A 20,835-nucleotide genomic window follows, 5' to 3' on the forward strand; every position below is an offset into this window, starting at 1 on the left:
AACGATGGCCGAGCTATCAGTGGAGCAGTGAGTCTGTGCATGGCAGGTCGTGAATTGAGATGTGAATGTGCAAATTTGCTGTTACACTGGTCGTGTTTTTGTCTTATTTCTTAGAAAAAGCGGGCTAAGTCTGCCAAAGAACGACCGTTTTTCACTGGGCATAGCGTAGCATCATCAAGGTCGCCGATCTATTCGAGGGAATGCAAATGACCGGCCGACTGCCTCAGTGACAAACGGTGTAAGGTCGCAAGGTAACTTTGAAAGCCGTGTATGTGGAACATGTGTCCTTTGAACACAGAACATGGAGATGAAAACGTCATCGATCCGATCCGGGATCCCGGCCTAGGATCTGCTATTCGCAGATCCATTCTAGTTCAACTTGTAAGTGCAACTTGTAACATTGAAATTAGCATCAAATCACAACAAGATTCTTTCATTTAGTTGGCTGTAGCATATAAAAGTTGGGAGTAAATCGTGTAACAGAAAAGAGTTCATGACGGGGTATGCTTCTATGTCAAATACAACTTGTTGTTTTTCACAAATAAACTGACCTTGGACAGGTTGCTGGCCATAACCGCGTGGTCTGAGGGTCGACTTTTGCCCACTCTCTCTCGCTCTGCCTTCACATCATATTCTTCCAGCATGTTCACTTTCTGTCTCTTGTTCCTACAATCATATACCATCTTCCTCCAAAGATATCTGATCATGAGTCATGGCACTTGTACAATGTAACCCTATAGATACTGTACTGAAAATACTGTACACAAGTAATGTTTGCAAAACTGTGGTAAAACCTGCGCAGCATAGTAAATTTCCCGTCAGTAATGTTGATGTCATGCCAGGCTTGGAGTAATCATCAGATCAGCTCATTCAGCTACATGTTTGCCAGAGCTCAGTGTGTGAGGGTTGTGCTCATTCAACTGCATGTTTGCCAGAGCTCAGTGTGTGAGGGTTGTGCTCATTCAGCTGCATGTTTGCCAGAGCTCAGTGTGTGAGGGTTGTGCTCATTCAGCTGCATGTTTGCCAGAGCTCAGTGTGTGAGGGTTGTGCTCATTCAGCTGCATGTTTGCCAGAGCTCAGTGTGTGAGGGTTGTGCTCATTCAGCTGCATGTTTGCCAGAGCTCAGTGTGTGAGGGTTGTGCTCATTCAACTGCATGTTTGCCAGAATTCAGTGTGTGAGGGTTGTGCTCATTCAACTGCATGTTTGCCAGAGCTCAGTGTGTGAGGGTTGTGCTCATTCAGCTGCATGTTTGCCAGAGCTCAGTGTGTGAGGGTTGTGCTCATTCAGCTGCATGTTTGCCAGAGCTCAGTGTGTGAGGGTTGTGCTCATTCAGCTACATGTTTGCCAGAGCTCAGTGTGTGAGGGTTGTGCTCATTCAGCTACATGTTTGCCAGAACTCAGTGTGTGAGGGTTGTGCTCATTCAGCTGCATGTTTGCCAGAGCTCAGTGTGTGAGGGTTGTGCTCATTCAGCTACATGTTTGCCAGAGCTCAGTGTGTGAGGGTTGTGCTCATTCAGCTACATGTTTGCCAGAACTCAGTGTGTGAGGGTTGTGCTCATTCAGCTGCATGTTTGCCAGAGCTCAGTGTGTGAGGGTTGTGCTCATTCAGCTACATGTTTGCCAGAGCTCAGTGTGTGAGGTTGTGCTTATTCAGCTACATGTTTGCCAGAGCTCAGTGTGTGAGGGTTGTGCTCATTCAGCTGCATGTTTGCCAGAGCTCAGTGTGTGAGGGTTGTGCTCATTCAGCTACATGTTTGCCAGAGCTCAGTGTGTGAGGGTTGTGCTCATTCAGCTACATGTTTGCCATAGCTCAGTGTGTGAGGGTTGTGCTCATTCAGCTACATGTTCGCCAGAGCTCAGTGTGTGAGGGTTGTGCTCATTCAGCTACATGTTTGCCATAGCTCAGTGTGTGAGGGTTGTGCTCATTCAGCTGCATGTTTGCCAGAGCTCAGTGTGTGAGGGTTGTGCTCATTCAGCTGCATGTTTGCCAGAGCTCAGTGTGTGAGGGTTGTGCTCATTCAGCTACATGTTTGCCAGAGCTCAGTGTGAGAGGGTTGTGCTCATTCAGCTACATGTTTGCCAGAGCTCAGTGTGTGAGGGTTGTGCTCATTCAGCTGTATGTTTGCCAGAGCTCAGTGTGTGAGGGCTGCATGTTTGCCAGAGCTCAGTGTGTGAGGGTTGTGCTCATTCAGCTGCATGTTTGCCAGAGCTCAGTGTGTGAGGGTTGTGCTCATTCAGCTACATGTTTGCCAGAGCTCAGTGTGTGAGGGTTGTGCTCATTCAGCTACATGTTTGCCAGAGCTCAGTGTGTGAGGGTTGTGCTCATTCAGCTGCATGTTTGCCAGAGCTCAGTGTGTGAGGGTTGTGCTCATTCAACTGCATGTTTGCCAGAGCTCAGTGTGTGCGGGTTGTGCTCATTCAACTGCATGTTTGCCAGAGCTCAGTGTGTGAGGGTTGTGCTCATTCAGCCACATGTTTGCCAGAATTCAGTGTGTGAGGGTTGTGCTCATTCAGCCACATGTTTGCCAGTACTCAGTGGGTAGGAATTTTATAGTTGATGCTCACCTGAACAGAGGCCGGGTGCGGATTTCTGTCATCAGCGTGATAATGAAGAACACTACTGCTTGGATTGCCATGGCAACATAAAACCATCCCAGGAATTCCATGGAGTACGGATTCTTGTAGACATCTTCCCCGAATCGAGCGAACAGACTTGTGATCAGCTGGTTCTTGGTGATACGCACTAAGCCTTCACCCAGGCAGTATTGGGGGAAAATCATGAAGACATACTTCACAATGTCATACACCTGGGAAATTACCTGGAACATTAGGGGAAAATACCATAAAACCAAATGGGACAACATACCCATAGTGGGATTGTTCACACAATTCATATTTATTCATCTTCTACCTGTTTATCATCGTAATAAAGTACTTTTCATATGTACTATTGTATGTATATAATTACAGTGCCTGACATGCTCGAGGTAAACCACCAACCTTTGGCAAGCTAGTGACACGCAAAATGTTCATGGTGAGAGTGTGGCATGACGCTGACACCGCTGCCAGTGACACTGACCTGGTATTGGGTGAAGAAGCTGAGGAGAAAGACTGTCAGGCTGGTGATCAGGCCAATCAGCATGTTGACACAGAAGAGGGTCATGTAGGCCGTGGCTGCCGTGTGGAACAGTTTGGTAGTCATGTACATCATGTTTGTGGTGGACGCACTGCAATTAAACACAATCCACTAATTATACACTGATCTGACACTGCAGTGTGTGATCAGACAACACAACACACTAATTACACATAGGTGTGACATTGTAGTGCGTGGTCAGACAACACTAATTACATGCAGGTATGACATTGTAGTGCGTGGTCAGACAACACAACACACTAATTACACATAGGTGTGACATTGTAGTGCGTGGTCAGACAACACAACACACTAATTGCACATAGGTGTGACATTGTACTGCGTGGTCAGACAACACTAATTACATGCAGGTATGACATTGTAGTGCGTGGTCAGACAACACAACACACTAATTACACATAGGTGTGACATTGTAGTGCGTGGTCAGACAACACTAATTACATGCAGGTATGACACTGTAGTGAGTGATCAGACAACACAACAAATTAATTACATGCAGGCATGACACTGTAGTGAGTGATCAGACAACACAACACACTAATTACACGCAGGCATGACATTGCAGTGAGTGATCAGACAACACAACAAATTAATTACATGCAGGCATGACATTGTAGTGAGTGATCAGACAACACAACACACTAATTACACACAGGTATGACATTGTAGTGAGTGATCAGACAACACAACACACTAATTACACGCAGGCATGACATTGTAGTGAGTGATCAGACAACATAACACACTAATTACACGCAGGCATGACATTGTAGTGAGTGATCAGACAACACAACACACTAATTACATGCAGGCATGACATTGTAGTGAGTGATCAGACAACACAACACACTAATTACACGCAGGCATGACATTGTAGTGAGTGATCAGACAACACAACACACTAATTACACGCAGGCATGACATTGTAGTGAGTGATCAGACAACACAACACACTAATTACACACAGGCATGACACTGTAGTGAGTGATCAGACAACACAACACACTAATTACACACAGGTATGACACTGTAGTGCGTGATCAAACAAAACAACACACTAATTACACACAGGTATGACACTGTAGTGCGTGATCAAACAAAACAACACACTAATTACACACAGGTATGACACTGTAGTGCGTGATCAAACAAAACAACACACTAATTACACACAGGTATGACACTGTAGTGCGTGATCAAACAAAACAACACACTAATTACACACAGGTATGACACTGTAGTGCGTGATCAAACAAAACAACACACTAATTACACACAGGTATGACACTGTAGTGCGTGATCAAACAAAACAACACACTAATTACACACAGGTATAACACTGTAGTGCGTGATCAAACAAAACAACACACTAATTACACACAGGTATGACACTGTAGTGCGTGATCAGACAACACAACACACTAATTACACACAGGTATGACACTGTAGTGAGTGATCAAACAAAACAACACACTAATTACACACAGGTATGACACTGTAGTGCGTGATCAAACAAAACAACACATTAACCACATGTATACCACATGTAGATCACACATGTATACCTCATCAAATCCTCTAGACCACCTCAGATACTAGTTCTGTTAACAGAACCCTAATAAGGGTACTTACCCAAAAAGTAGCAACAGAATCACAACAGCCGGCAAGTTGTCTCTGTCCCAGTAGCTGGGGATGCGGAATATGGCCATGATACCAACAGCTAGCCCGACGGTTAGAGCAAATATCATCTGTAAACACAGAAGTATCAAGGAAAGTGATCATGTAACTTTCACTGAAAAAATCCAGTCCACTGCAAATTCATTGTGTAAAGTCTGACATGTCTTCTCTCAAGAAGCTTTGCACAGCTACATGTATCTTAACCAGATCTGCATTTGACAATTCCTCTCTTAGCGTGCTTGATGTAGGAAGACTTACCATATCCCAGACAAAGGCCACACTCCAATAGGTAAGGGCAGTAACTCCGCTAATGTGCTGCAGACGCTTCTCTTTGCGGATTCTCTCATCCACAACATAGATGACAAAACTGGCCACAATGAAGCTGAAGGCAAGCAGTATCACCATGGCTATGCCAGTCTCCCCAGCCTTCTGCATCCTGTAGGAAAAAACACTCCAATTACATCACTCTCCTCAGAAAATAAAGTCTCAAACTGCTGGCAAAATTTGGCTCGTTTGTCTCTACAAACATGCCTGGTGAGTATTACTGCATCTTGTCTAACCTATGAGCTCAATAGTCCAGTGCCTAAACACTGCAGAAGTTCTTGAAATAAACTTATTTAGACTTTGGGACAATTCCACACATGGTGTTTGTTTCTTTTCATTATGGACTATCATGCTAATAACAAATCATATATGTGTACAATGTACTGTTTTCTTGATAGTGATACTGTGTTGTTAGTGATGATGTCTTCTTAGTGATGTTGCTGTTGTTGATCATGGCTACGATCAAAAAACCAACATCTTGTCTAGGGCGACAGTCGGCTTACAGTGGTTTACAGAGGTTCCACAGAGGTTTAGGGCGGTCACACTCTATCCATGTACTGCCACAGACACTGCCGGCCTACAGAGGCTTATGGAGGTCCCACTGTATGCATGTACTGCCGCAGACACTGTCGGCCTACAGAGGTTTATGGAGTTCCCACTGTACAGGTGTACTGCCACAGACACTGTCAGCCTACAGAGGTTTATGAAGGTCCCACTGTACGCGTGTACTGCCACAGACATTGTCGGCCTACAGAGGTTTATGGAGGTCCCACTGTATGCATGTACTGCCCCAGACACTGTCGGCCTATAGAGGTTTACAGAGGTCCCACTGTACGTGTGTACTTCCAAAGACACTGTCAGCCTACAGAGATTTACAGAGGTCCCACTGTACATGTGTACTGCCACAGACATTGTCGGCCTATAGGGGTTTACAGAGGTCCCACTGTGCATGTGTACTGCCACAGACATTGTTGGCCTATAGAGGTTTACACAGGTCCCACTGTACATGTGTACTGTCCCAGACATTGTCGGCCTACAGAGGTTTACAGAGGTCCCACTGTACGCGAGTACTGCCACAGACACTGTCGGCCTACAGAGGTTTACAGAGGTCCCACTGTGCATGTGTACTGCCACAGACATTGTCGGTTTACAGAGGTTCCACTGTACATGTGTACTGCCACAGACTTTGTTGGCCTACAGAGGTTTACAGAGGTCCCACTGTACATGTGTACTGCCACAGACATTGTCGGCCTATAGGGGTTTACAGAGGTCCCAAATGTGCATGTGTACTGCCACAGACATTGTTGGCCTATAGAGGTTTACACAGGTCCCACTGTGCATGTGTACTGCCACAGACATTGTTGGCCTATAGAGGTTTACACAGGTCCCACTGTACATGTGTACTGCCACAGACATTGTCGGCCTATAGAGGTTTACAGAGGTCCCACTGTGCATGTGTACTGCCACAGACATTGTTGGCCTATAGAGGTTTACAGAGGTCCCACTGTGCATGTGTACTGCCACAGACATTGTCGGCCTATAGAGGTTTACAGAGGTCCCACTGTACACGTATACTGCCACAGACATTGTCGGCATACAGAGGTTTACAGAGGTCCCACTGTACACGTATACTGCCACAGACACTGTCGGCCTACAGAGATTTCCAGAGGTCCCATTGTACACATGTACTGCCACTGGCACTGTCGGTTTACAGAGGTCCCACTGTACACATGTACTGCCACAGACACTGTCGGTTTACAGAGGTCCCACTGTACATGTGTACTGCCACAGACATTGTCGGCCTATAGAAGTTTACACAGGTCCCACTGTACATGTGTACTGCCACAGACATTGTTGGCCTATAGGGGTTTACAGAGGTCCCACTGTGCATGTGTACTGTCCCAGACATTGTTGGCCTATAGAGGTTTACACAGGTCCCACTGTGCACGTGTACTGTCACAGACATTGTTGGCCTATAGAGGTTTACAGAGGTCCCACTGTACATGTGTACTGCCACAGACATTGTCGGCCTATAGAGGTTTATGGAGGTCCCACTGTGCATGTGTACTGCCACAGACATTGTTGGCCTATAGAGGTTTACAAAGGTCCCACTGTGCATGTGTACTGCCACAGACATTGTCGGCCTATAGAGGTTTACAGAGGTCCCACTGTACACGTATACTGCCACAGACATTGTCGGCATACAGAGGTTTACAGAGGTCCCACTGTACACGTATACTGCCACAGACATTGTCGGCCTATAGAGGTTTACAGAGGTCCCACTGTACACGTATACTGCCACAGACATTGTCGGCATACAGAGGTTTACAGAGGTCCCACTGTACACGTATACTGCCACAGACACTGTCGGCCTACAGATGTTTACAGAGGTCCCACTGTGCATGTGAACTACCACAGACATTGATGGTTTACAAAGGTTCCACTGTAAATACATAAATACATGTTCACTTACACAGAGTCTCTCCTCAAGGGCGTATCCGTCAGTGTATATGGGTGGTTTATTGTGGTGATTCCTACAACACAACAGTATAGCATAACCAGAATGCTACTGTAAAGTAACAACGATCTGCACGCATGTACACTGCATAACCAGTACAGTACACTACCGTACATTGTATACTGGCAACCATCAACATACACCACATAACCAGTACAGTAACACTTCTGTACATGTACACTGTATACTGACAACCATCCACACACTCCACACAACCATTACAGTAACACTACTGTACATCATGTACTGATAACCATCAACACGACACACACCACATAACCAGTACAGTAACACTACTGTAAACTGTATACTGACTGCCATCCACACACACCATATAACCAGTAGAGCAACACTATTGTATACTGACAGCCATCCACACACACCACATAACCAGTAGAGCAACACTACTGTACACTGGCAGCCATCCACACACACCACATAACCAGTAGAGCAACACTACTGTACACTGACAGCCATCCACACACACCACACAACCAGTAGAGCAACACTACTGTACACTGACAGCTATCCACACACACCACAAAACCAGTAGAGCAACACTACTGTACACTGACAGCCATCCACACACACCACACAACTAGTACAGTAACACTACTGTATACTGACAACCATCCACACACACCACATAACCAGTAGAGCAACACTACTGTACACTGACAGCCATCCACACACACCACACAACCAGTAGAGCAACACTACTGTACACTGACAGCTATCCACACACACCACAAAACCAGTAGAGCAACACTACTGTACACTGACAGCCATCCACACACACCACACAACTAGTACAGTAACACTACTGTATACTGACAACCATCCACACACACCACATAACCAGTAGAGCAACACTACTGTACACTGACAGCCATCCACACACACCACATAACCAGTAGAGCAACACCACGGTACACTGACAGCCATCCACACACACCACACAACCAGTAGAGCAACACTACTGTACACTGACATCCATCCACACACACCACACAACCAGTACAGTAACACTACTGTATACTGGCTGCCATCCACACACACCACATAACCAGTAGAGCAACACTACTGTATACTGACAGCCATCCACACACACCACATAACCAGTAGAGCAACACTACTGTACACTGACAGCCATCCACACACACACCACACAACCAGTACAGTAACACTACTGTATACTGGCAGCCATCCACACACACCACATAACCAGTAGAGCAACACTACTGTATACTGACAGCCATCCACACACACCACATAACCAGTAGAGGAACACTACTGTACACTGACAGCCATCCACACACACCACAAAACCAGTAGAGCAGCACTACTGTACACTGACAGCCATCCACACACACCACACAACCAGTACAGTAACACTACTGTACACTGACAACCATCCACACACACCACAAAACCAGTAGAGCAACACTACTGTATACTGGCTGCCATCCACACACACCACATAACCAGTAGAGCAACACTACTGTATACTGACAGCCATCCACACACACCACATAACCAGTAGAGCAACACTACTGTACACTGACAGCCATCCACACACACCACACAACCAGTACAGTAACACTACTGTATACTGGCAGCCATCCACACACACCACATAACCAGTAGAGCAACACTACTGTACACTGACAGCCATCCACACACACCACATAACCAGTAGAGGAACACTACTGTACACTGACAGCCATCCACACACACCACAAAACCAGTAGAGCAGCACTACTGTACACTGACAGCCATCCACACACACCACACAACCAGTACAGTAACACTACTGTATACTGACAACCATCCACACACACCACAAAACCAGTAGAGCAACACCACTGTACACTGACAGCCATCCACACACACCACACAACCAGTAGAGCAACACTACTGTACACTGACAGCCATCCACACACACCACACAACCAGTACAGTAACACTACTGTACACTGACAGCCATCCACACACACCACACAACCAGTACAGTAACACTACTGTATACTGACAGCCATCCACACACACCACACTAGTACAGTAACACTACTGTACACTGACAGCCATCCACACACACCACACAACCAGTAGAGCAACACTACTGTACACTGACAGCCATCCACACACACCACACAACCAGTACAGTAACACTACTGTATACTGACAACCATCCACACACACCACACAACTAGTACAGTAACACTACTGTACACTGACAGCCACCCAACCACACCACATAACCAGTACAATAACACTACTGTACACTGGCTGCCATCCACACACAACCAGTAGAGTAACACTACTGTATACTGACAACCATTCACACACACCACACAACTAGTACAGTAACACTACTGTACACTGACAGCCACCCAACCACACCACATAACCAGTACAGTAACACCACTGTACACTGACAGCCATCCACACACACCACACAACCAGTACAGTAACACTACTGTACACTGACAGCCATCCACACACACCACACAACCAGTAGAGTAACACTACTGTATACTGACAACCATCCACACACACCACACAACTAGTACAGTAACACTACTGTACACTGACAGCCACCCAACCACACCACATAACCAGTACAATAACACTACTGTACACTGACAGCCACCCAACCACACCACATAACCAGTACAATAACACTACTACACACCGTATACTGACACACACTACAGTAGCTCAGCATTATAAATACTATGGTACACATGTACTGACATGCATTCCCACACTTTGAGTGAAAACAGCTAATGGAACTATTGTAGTTACCATATTCCTCGGGGTACTCTGTGGGTTGAAGCCGGGAGCGCAGGATTGTGTTGGACAGTGTGTTTAGATAGGCTGGCATGGCGTGGTGGCCCTTGTTGTTATACCAGACTTTAGCTTTGTCACCATCCTCGTAGGACCAGCCTCCGTACCTGATAAACAAACACATGTACATGTGAAAATGGTGAGAGCTGAGTATCAACACTATGTGTTCAGACTTTACACCAAACTATTCCAGCAGTAAGAACTGAATATCAATACTACATGTATGTGCCCAGACTTTACACCAGACAATTCCAGCAGTGAAGGCTGAATATCAACACTATGTGCCCAGACTTCACACCAAACAATTCCAGCAGTGAGAGCTAAATATCAACACTATGTGCCCAGACTTCCCACTAAACTATTTCCAGCAGTGAGAGCTGAATATCACCACTATGTGCCCAGACTTCACACCAGACAATTCCAGCAGTAAGAACTGAATATCAACACTACATGTATGTGCCCAGACTTTACACAAAACAATTCCAGCAGTGAGAGCTGAATATCAACACTATGTGCCCAGACTTCACACCAAACTATTCCAGCAGTGAGAGCTGAAGATCAACACTATATGCCCAGACTTCACACCAAACAATTCCAGCAGTAAGAACTGAATATCAACACTACAGGTATGTGCCCAGACTTTACACAAAACAATTCCAGCAGTGAAGGCTGAATATCAACACTATGTGCCCAGACTTCACACCAAACTATTCCAGCAGTGAGAGCTGAATATCAACACTATGTGCCCAGACTTCACACCAAACTATTCCAGCAGTGAGAGCTGAATATCACCACTATGTGGCCAGACTTCACACCAAACTATTCCAGCAGTGAGAGCTGAAGATCAACACTATATGCCCAGACTTCACATCAAACTATTCCAGCCAATTAAACTGCTTGTTTGCTGGGGATTTAATCACCTTTGTAATACTGTTTCAGACTTGTATGGAAGTAGGTGTTTCAGTCTTGTACTGATGTAAGTGTTTCAGTCTTGTACGGATGTAGGTGTTTCAATCTTGTACGGATGCAGGTGTTTCAATCTTGTACGGATGCAGGTGTTTCAATCTTGTACGGATGCAGGTGTTTCAGTCTTGTACGGATGCAGGTGTTTCAGTCTTGTACGGATGCAGGTGTTTCAGTCTTGTACAGATGTAGGGGTTTCAGTCTTGTACAGATGTAGGGGTTTCAGTCTTGTACAGATGTAGGGGTTTCAGTGTTGTACAGATGCAGGTGTTTCAGTCTTGTACAGATGTAGGGGTTTCAGTCTTGTACAGATGTAGGGGTTTCAGTCTTGTACAGATGTAGGAGTCAAATATTACCATAAATAATCATAAATTGCCATCAGCTTTATCCGTGCATCTAAAGAGGAATCAAGCAAGCTGACCAGTAGTCTAAAAAATGTAAATGTTAAGACAAAGACAAATTGTTATTTAGTAAAGTCCAAAGATGTGACCAGGCTACATTACCATTCATGAGCTTATGTGTATCATGACACCTGTATTCTGCTGAGCTGTCTGTCTCACACCTATTATGAAGGAACTGAGGGTAGCTGTCCAGCAGGTACCAGTCATGAGCGTATGTGTGTCATGACACCTGTACTCTGCTGAGCTGTCTGTGTCTCACCTATTGTGAAGGAACTGAGGGTAGCTGTCCAGCAGGTACCAGTCATGAGCTTATGTGTGTCAGGACACCTGTACTCTGCTAAGCTGTCTGTGTCTCACCTATTGCGAAGGAACTGAGGGTAGCTGTCTAGCAGGTACCAGTCATGAGCGTATGTGTGTCATGACACCTGTACTCTGCTGAGCTGTCTGTGTCTCACCTATTGTGAAGGAACTGAGGGTAGTTGTCCAGCAGGTAATAGGCATGAGCTTATGTGTGTCATGACACCTGTACTCTGCTGAGCTGTCTGTGTCTCACCTATTGTGAAGGAACTGAGGGTAGCTGTCCAGCAGGTACCAGTCATGAGCGTATGTGTGTCATGACACCTGTACTCTGCTGAGCTGTCTGTGTCTCACCTATTGTGAAGGAACTGAGGGTAGTTGTCCAGCAGGTAATAGGCATGAGCTTATGTGTGTCAGGACACCTGTACTCTGCTGAGCTGTCTGTGTCTCACCTATTGCGAAGGAACTGAGGGTAGTTGTCTAGCAGGTACCAGTCATGAGCGTATGTGTGTCATGACACCTGTACTCTGCTGAGCTGCCTGCATCTCACCTATTGTGAAGGAGCTGAGGGTAGTTGTCCAGCAGGTAATAGGCATGAGCTTATGTGTGTCAGGACACCTGTACTCTGCTGAGCTGTCTGTGTCTCACCTATGGTGAAGGAATTGAGGGTAGCTGTCTAGCAGGTAATACGCATGAGCTTATGTGTGTCAGGACACCTGTACTCTGCTGAGCTGCCTGCATCTCACCTATTGCGAAGGAACTGAGGGCAGTTGCCCAGCAGGTAATAGGCATGAACTTATGTGTATTATGACACCTGTACTCTGCTGAGCTGTCTGTGTCTCACCTATTGCGAAGGAACTGAGGGTAGTTGTCCAGTAGGTAATAGACATGAACTTACGTGTATCATGACACTTGTAGTTTGCCCAGATGCCTTCGTCTTACCTGTTGTGAAGGAACTGAGGGTAGTTGCCTAGCAGGTAATAGGCATGAGCTTATGTGTGCCATGACACCTGTACTCTGCTGAGCTGTCTGTGTCTCACCTATTGCGAAGGAACTGAGGGTAGCTGTCTAGCAGGTAATACGCATGAGCTTATGTGTGTCATGACACCTATACTCTGCTGAGCTGTCTGTGTCTCACCTATGGTGAAGGAACTGAGGGTAGTTGTCTAGCAGGTAATAGGCATGAGCTTATGTGTGTCATGACACCTGTACTCTGCTGAGCTGTCTGTGTCTCACCTATTGTGAAGGAACTGAGGGTAGTTGTCTAGCAGGTAATAGGCATGAGCTTATGTGTGTCATGACACCTGTACTCTGCTGAGCTGTCTGTGTCTCACCTATGGTGAAGGAATTGAGGGTAGCTGTCTAGCAGGTAATACGCATGAGCTTATGTGTGTCAGGACACCTGTACTCTGCTGAGCTGCCTGCATCTCACCTATTGCGAAGGAACTGAGGGCAGTTGCCCAGCAGGTAATAGGCATGAACTTATGTGTATTATGACACCTGTACACTTGTAGTTTGCCCAGATGCCTTCGTCTTACCTGTTGCCAAGGAACTGAGGGTAGTTGCCTAGCAGGTAATAGGCATGAGCTTATGTGTGCCATGACACCTGTACTCTGCTGAGCTGTCTGTGTCTCACCTATTGCGAAGGAACTGAGGGTAGCTGTCTAGCAGGTAATACGCATGAGCTTATGTGTGTCATGACACCTATACTAGCACGTAATACGCATGAGCTTATGTGTGTCATGACACCTATACTCTGCTGAGCTGTCTGTGTCTCACCTATTGTGAAGGAACTGAGGGTAGTTGTCTAGCAGGTAATAGGTATGAACATATGTGTATTATTACACCTGTACCCTGCTGAGCTGTCTGTGTCTCACCTATTGCGAAGGAACTGAGGGTAGTTGTCTAGCAGGTAATAGGCATGAACTTATGTGTATTATGACAGTTGTACTCTGCTGAGCTGTCTGTGTCTCACCTCTTGCAAAGGAATTGAGAGTAGTTGTCCAGCAGGTACCAGTCATGAGCTTATGGTTGTCATGACACCTGTACTCTGCTGAGCTGTCTGTGTCTCACCTATTGCGAAGGAACTGATTGCAGCTGTCCAGCAGGTACCAGTCATGAGCGTATGTGTGTCATGACACCTGTACTCTGCTGAGCTGTCTGTGTTTCACCTATTGCGAAGGAACTGAGGGTAGTTGCCTAGCAGGTAATAGGCATGAGTTTATGTGTGTCATGAAACCTGTAGTTTAATGACATGTCTGTGTCTTACCTGTTGTGAAGGAATTGAGGGTAGTTGTCCAGCAGGTACCAGTCATGAGCTTATGCGTGTCATGACACCTGTACTCTGCTGAGCTGTCTGTGTCTCACCTATTGCGAAGGAACTGAGGGTAGTTGTCTAGCAGGTAATAGGCATGAGCTTATGTGTGTCAGGACACCTGTACTCTGCTGAGCTGTCTGTGTCTCACCTATTGCAAAAGAACTGATTGCAGCTGTCCAGTAAGTAATAGACATGAACTTATGTGTATCATGACACTTGTAGTTTGACCAGATGCCTTTGTCTTACCTGTTGTGACGGAAATGAGGGAAGCTGTCCAGCAGGTATTTTTCAATGTTGACGTCTGACAGATTCTGAAGAATTATCCCAGTCTGTGTGAGTCGCTGCGGGGGACGGTCTGGCTCACCATCACACTCGTACCGAAAGTCCACACATTCACATTTCACTGGCTTGTCTCCCTTAACACCGGCTAAGTAATGATCATCTGGATTGGCCACACACTGGAAGTCTTCTTTGATGTACGTACTACAGAATTTACAATAGTATCCTCATTAAATCTAATGAAAACTGAACAGCTGGATTAATTCTAAACTCACCTGAGTACTTCTTGTTGCTGATTTACTTGTAATTCTTGGTTCCTGTGCTGCAAAATCCTGTACTTAACTTTTCCTATAAATATATGTTATAGTCATCAAGGTATAGATGTGTTCTAGAGGATTACAGTCAGTGTGACAACCTAGGATCTGGAGGATTACAGACTGTGTCAACCCAGGATCTGGAGGATTACACACAGTGTGACAACCCAGGATCTGGAGAATTACAGGCTGTCTAACAACCCAGGATCTGGAGTATTACAGACTGTGTGACAACCCAGGAGGATTACACACTGTGACAACCCTGGAGAATTACAGACTGTGACAACCCAGGAGGACTACAGGCTGTGTGACAACCCAGGAGGATTACAGGCTGAGTGACAACCCCGGAGAATTACAGACTGTGTGACAACCCAGGAGGATTACGGACTGTGTGACAACCCAGGAGAATTACAGACAACGTGACAACCCAGGAGGATTACAGACTGTGTGACAACCCAGGAGGATTATAGACTGTGTGACAACCCAGGAGGATTACAGACTGTGTGACAACCAGGAAGATTACAGACTGTGTGACAACCCAGGAGGATTACAGACTGTGTGACAACCGGGAGGATTACAGACTGTGTGACAACCCAGGAGGATTACAGACTGTGTGAAAACCCAGGATTTGGAGAATTGCAGACTGTGACAACCCAGGATCTGGAGGATGACAGACTGTGTAACAACCCAGGATCTGGAGGATTACAGACTGTGTGACAACCCAGGATCTGGAAGATTACAGACAGCGTGACAACCCAGGATCCGGAGGATTATAAACTGTGTGACAACCCAGGGTCTGGAGGATTACAGAGAGTGTGACAACCCGGGATCTGGAGGATGACAGACTGTGAAACAACCCGGGATCTGGAGGATTACACACTGTGTGACAACCCGGGATCTGGAGGATTACAAACAGTGTGACAACCCAGGATCTAGAGGATTACAGAGAGTGTGACAACCCGGGATCTGGAGGATTACAGACCATGTTAACCCACGATCTGGAGGATAACAGACTGTGTGACAACCCAGGATCTGGAGAATTACAGATTGTGTGACAACCCAGGAGGATTACAGACTGTGTAACAACCCAGGAGGATTACAGACTGTGTGACAACCCAGGATCTTTAGGATTACAGACAGCGTGACATTCCAGGATCTGGAGGATTACACACTGTGTGACAACCCAGGATCTGGAGGATTACAAAGAGCATGACAACCCAAGATCTGTAGGATTACAGACTGTGTCAACCCAGGATTTGGAGGATTACAGACTGTGTGACAACCCAGGATCTGGAGGATTACAGGCTGTCTAATAACCCTGGATCTGGAGAATTACAGACTGTGTGACAACCCAGGAGGATTACTGACTGTGTAACAACCCAGGAGGATTACAGACTGTGTAACAACCCAGGAGGATTACAGTCTGTGTGACAACCCAGGATCTGGAGGATTGCAGACAGTGTGACAACCCAGGATCTGGAGGATTACAGACAGTGTGACAACCCAACCCAGGCTACATCTCTGCACATATACCCACAACATTATTAATGTCAACCTTCATAACCTTCAAAACTTCATAACACCATTACAAAACAGGGTTTTCAAGTTTGTTAGTTGAGAACATACTGTTTTCTCATAGCTGGCATACAGGTAGTCCCAAAGCCTGGCTTGCCGGTCATGGACTCTGACATCTTATCAAACATCTCAGTGCGCACGTCTTTTCTGTAACATAACCATCAAACTTATTACCATTTGTTTTTGTTCTCACCTGTATATAGGCCACTTCACTCATAAATGCTCTAGTTACTGGTACCATATTTCACAAGTTTAGTATCTAAAAATGCACTTTCAGAAGCACATTAAACTGTCACTTTCTATGCCTACAATTACGAGTTTATCTGATAGTAAATTTCTCAAACTTTACAAAAAACTAGGTGACACCATAAAGTGGATGAATCAATCAGAATCAAGGAAACTCTCACTCAAAAAATGTCAAACATACAGTACTTAATATTTGTTGTGTTGGATTATCACTCATGACATATTGATTTGTCTATTTATTTCATTGGCAACCAGCATTATGGTGGCAGGAAACCGGACAGTGCCTGGGGGGAAACCCACGATCATCCGCAGGTTGTTGCCAGATCTTCCCATGTAGAGACAAAGAGGAAGCCAGCAGTAGCTGGACTTGATACACCATTTTGATACACCAACACACAAGCCACTTTCCAACATCATGGCATGCTACATACATGTACATCTAGGTATCTTCATGCTGAAGATGGCCGACCTATCATAGAGGGTTTCTGGACTTGTTGACAAAAGATATTATTATTTCACCTAAAGTTCCTCCTATAAAAATACACTTTCAGAAAGACATACACGGTGAATGCCTTAAAATAATATTTTTGATGCCTGAATCAATCAGAATCAAGTAAAATGTGTCATGGGGAAAATAGCTGAATCAATAAAAATCAAGCAAAATGTGTCATGGGGAAAATAGCTGAATTAATAAAAATCAAGCAAAATGTGTCACGGGGAAAAACCTGAATTAATAAGAATCAAGCAAAATGTGTCATGGGGAAAATATGTGAATTAATCAGAATCAAACACAATGTGTCACTGGGAAAAAGCTGAATCAATCAGAATCAAACACAATGTGTCACGGAGAGAAAGCTGAATCAATCAGAATCAAGCAAAATGTGTCACGGGTGAAAGCTGAATCAATCAGAATCAAGCAAAATGTGTCACGGTGAAAACTGAATCAATCAAAATGTGTCACGGGTGAAAGCTGAATCAATCAGAATCAAACAAAATGTGTCACGAAGAGAAAGCTGAATCAATCAGAATCAATCAAAATGTGTCACGGGTGAAAGCTGAATCAATCAGAATCAAGTAAAATGTGTCACGGTGAAAACTGAATCAATCAAAATGTGTCACGGGTGAAAGCTGAATCAATCAGAATCAAGTAAAATGTGTCACGGTGAAAACTGAATCAATCAAAATGTGTCACGGGTGAAAGCTGAATCAATCAGAATCAAGTAAAATGTGTCACAGGGAAAAAAGCTGAATCAATGAGAATCCAGTAAAATGTGTCACAGGGGAAAAAACCTAAACCTGTGAAGTATTAAGGTGTGCACTAAAATTTTGATTACAGTATATATTTTTTTTATCCATAACAAAAGAGAGAACCTATTAGATGATGGAATTTACTTGATAAAGGAATTCTGTGTAAGTCTGATTAGATGTGTTGACATTGACATAGAGAAGGCTAAGTGAGCTCACTTTAGGAAGGCAAACTGTCCCTCCCCGTACACAGCCGGGGTGAGCACAAGGGGTGGAGTGTTGTCCAGGGACCTCTGGATCAGGGCAAATCCCATCCCTGCAGCCACAAATATCATGGGTAAGATGATGAGGGTGAAGAGCAGTCGCCAGTCTCGTCGGTAATGATGGAACCTCTTCAGCCAAAGTGCCTTGAAATGCTGCAGCTTCAATCCCAGACCATAGTAACGCTTCACTCGATTTGAATCATGAACTAAGGTGGGCAGGTCTATGGAAAGAAAATCACACCAGTCTGATAAACAAGTTCTTGTTTCATGATGACATCAAGAAACTTGTTGTTTGCGAAGAAAGGTATTCATCAACACCTTTTACAGTCACATTTTCAAGTTGACAATCTATGAACAATTTTTATGTAGGAGGACATTATATTACATCATATTACCTGCACACTACCTTCCAATCACAACAGCTAGAAGATTACCTGATGTAACAGAGTGGCTGCTCTTGTTACTGCTCAGGGCAAAACTGCTTCGCAGATGGTTGTCCGTGATAGAAGTTCTCAGGTTTTCTGATGTGAATGACTTCCCATGATCAGCAAGGTAACATGCTTTCAAGAAAACCTGACGCAAAAACAATCATTACACAACATATCAGGAAAATCAGTGACTGTACATCAAAGTTGTAACTATTTGTTTTCATTCTTGTGCACTGATATTTATTCATTTGATTGGTGTCTCACTCTGTATTCAAGCATATTTCACATATACGACAGCGGACAGCATTGTGGTAGGAAGAAAGCAGGCAGTGCCTGGGAAAACGGCACGACCACCTGCAGGTTGCTGGAAGAAAGCCAGCATAAGCAGATTTTACCCTTCTCCCTCACAACAGTCCACGATTGACCCATTTTGCTCATCTACATCTGCTTTTTAATCAAGTGCTCTTAAGCTTTTTATTTTTTAGTTGTTTTTTGGAATTGAAATTTCCCAAGTTTCTGTTACAGATTGAAGATGCATTGCCTTGTAAAAATACATTTTACATCTTTGTGTTAAGTTTGTAATTACAGGTGAGTGTAGAAGGGTGTGGCTTCAGACAAGTAAAGGTACAGAGAGGTAGATTCCAGCTTACCTCCTCCAGGGTTGTTTCCCCCGACACTCCGTAGGACATGATGCCCAGTTCTGGCAGGCGCTCATCAAGCTCTGTGAACATTCTCTGGAAGTTCTGTTTCTCGACGTCCGTGGCTAGCAGGCTGACCTTGACCTCTGTTCCCATTTCCTCCTGAACCTCAGCGCCAGGGATGTACTTCCTGATCACCTGCATCAGGCTGGATGTTGTGTCTGACACTGCGATGAAAGATGAGAAACAGCCATACATTATGCAGCAGGCATCACACCAGGAGGGAGCTAATTCACCTTTGACTTTTCATGTCCTACATGTACAGAATATATGCGGACACTACGCTCACAGTACACAGATTACTTCAGAAGGAACGCATAAAGACTTTAATATAACAATATACATGTATGGGCATGACTTGAACCTCCGCTCTTTCATCATGGAAATTTCATGAACTGTTCAACTTCATCACACTCACCATCAGATTCTTTTGCCGAGGAGCTTGACTGAAAGAAAGACATAGGCTGCATTATTTACAGACAGAACATTTAAAACACAATAATTCAGTTCTTAATAAAACAAAATATATACTGCTTACATGTAATGAATCGCTCAGTTTGCCATATTTGCATTACCTTTTATTTTGAAGATACATGTGAACATGTGAACAAGATTCTGTTTGCTCTTATCACGTCCTCCACGAGGCTATGTTTGCTCTTATCACGTCCTCCACGAGGCTATGTTTGCTCTTATCACGTCCTCCACGAGGCTATGTTTGCTCTTATCATGTCCTCCACGAGGCTATGTTTGCTCTTATCACGTCCTCCACGAGGCTATGTTTGCTCTTATCAAGTCCTCCACGAGGCTATGTTTGCTCTTATCACGTCCTCCACGAGGCTATGTTTGCTCTTATCATGTCCTCCACGAGGCTATGTTTGCTCTTATCACGTCTTCCACGACCCTATGGTTGCTCTTATCACGTCCTCCACGACCCTATGTTTGCTCTTATCAAGTCCTCCACGAGGCTATGTTTGCTCTTATCACGTCCTCCATGAGGCTATGTTTGCTCTTATCACGTCCTCCACGAGGCTATGTTTGCTCTTATCACGTCCTCCACGAGGCTATGTTTGCTCTCATCACGTCCTCCACGAGGCTATGTTTGCTCTTATCACATCCTCCACGACCCTATGTCTGCTCTTATCACGTCCTCCACGAGGCTATGTTTGCTCTCATCACGTCCTCCACGACCCTATGTTTGCTCTTATCATGTCCTCCACGACCCTCTGTTTGCTCTTATCATGTCCTCCACGAGGCTATGTTTGCTCTTATCACGTCCTCCACG

At 45.0% G+C, this 20,835-nt stretch overlaps 1 protein-coding gene across 1 annotated transcript in view; it reads right to left on the bottom strand.

Annotated features, from left to right (window-relative positions):
* The window catches only part of LOC135461452 (uncharacterized), a 276,606-nt gene that overhangs the window by 36,256 nt on the left and 219,515 nt on the right, over positions 1 to 20,835 (bottom strand). The window contains exons 106-118 of the mRNA XM_064738560.1: positions 19,972 to 19,999; positions 19,506 to 19,720; positions 18,862 to 19,000; positions 18,384 to 18,648; positions 16,725 to 16,820; positions 14,752 to 14,988; positions 10,486 to 10,634; positions 7,633 to 7,693; positions 5,094 to 5,271; positions 4,791 to 4,906; positions 3,081 to 3,228; positions 2,567 to 2,820; positions 552 to 666 (exon numbers count right to left, since the gene is read on the bottom strand). Coding sequence (XP_064594630.1) covers positions 552 to 666; positions 2,567 to 2,820; positions 3,081 to 3,228; positions 4,791 to 4,906; positions 5,094 to 5,271; positions 7,633 to 7,693; positions 10,486 to 10,634; positions 14,752 to 14,988; positions 16,725 to 16,820; positions 18,384 to 18,648; positions 18,862 to 19,000; positions 19,506 to 19,720; positions 19,972 to 19,999 — 2,001 coding nt within the window. The remainder of the gene's footprint in view (positions 1 to 551; positions 667 to 2,566; positions 2,821 to 3,080; positions 3,229 to 4,790; positions 4,907 to 5,093; positions 5,272 to 7,632; positions 7,694 to 10,485; positions 10,635 to 14,751; positions 14,989 to 16,724; positions 16,821 to 18,383; positions 18,649 to 18,861; positions 19,001 to 19,505; positions 19,721 to 19,971; positions 20,000 to 20,835) is intronic.

The sequence above is a fragment of the Liolophura sinensis genome, chromosome 1 (genome assembly GCF_032854445.1).
Source record: "Liolophura sinensis isolate JHLJ2023 chromosome 1, CUHK_Ljap_v2, whole genome shotgun sequence".
Lineage (NCBI taxonomy): Eukaryota > Metazoa > Mollusca > Polyplacophora > Chitonida > Chitonidae > Liolophura > Liolophura sinensis.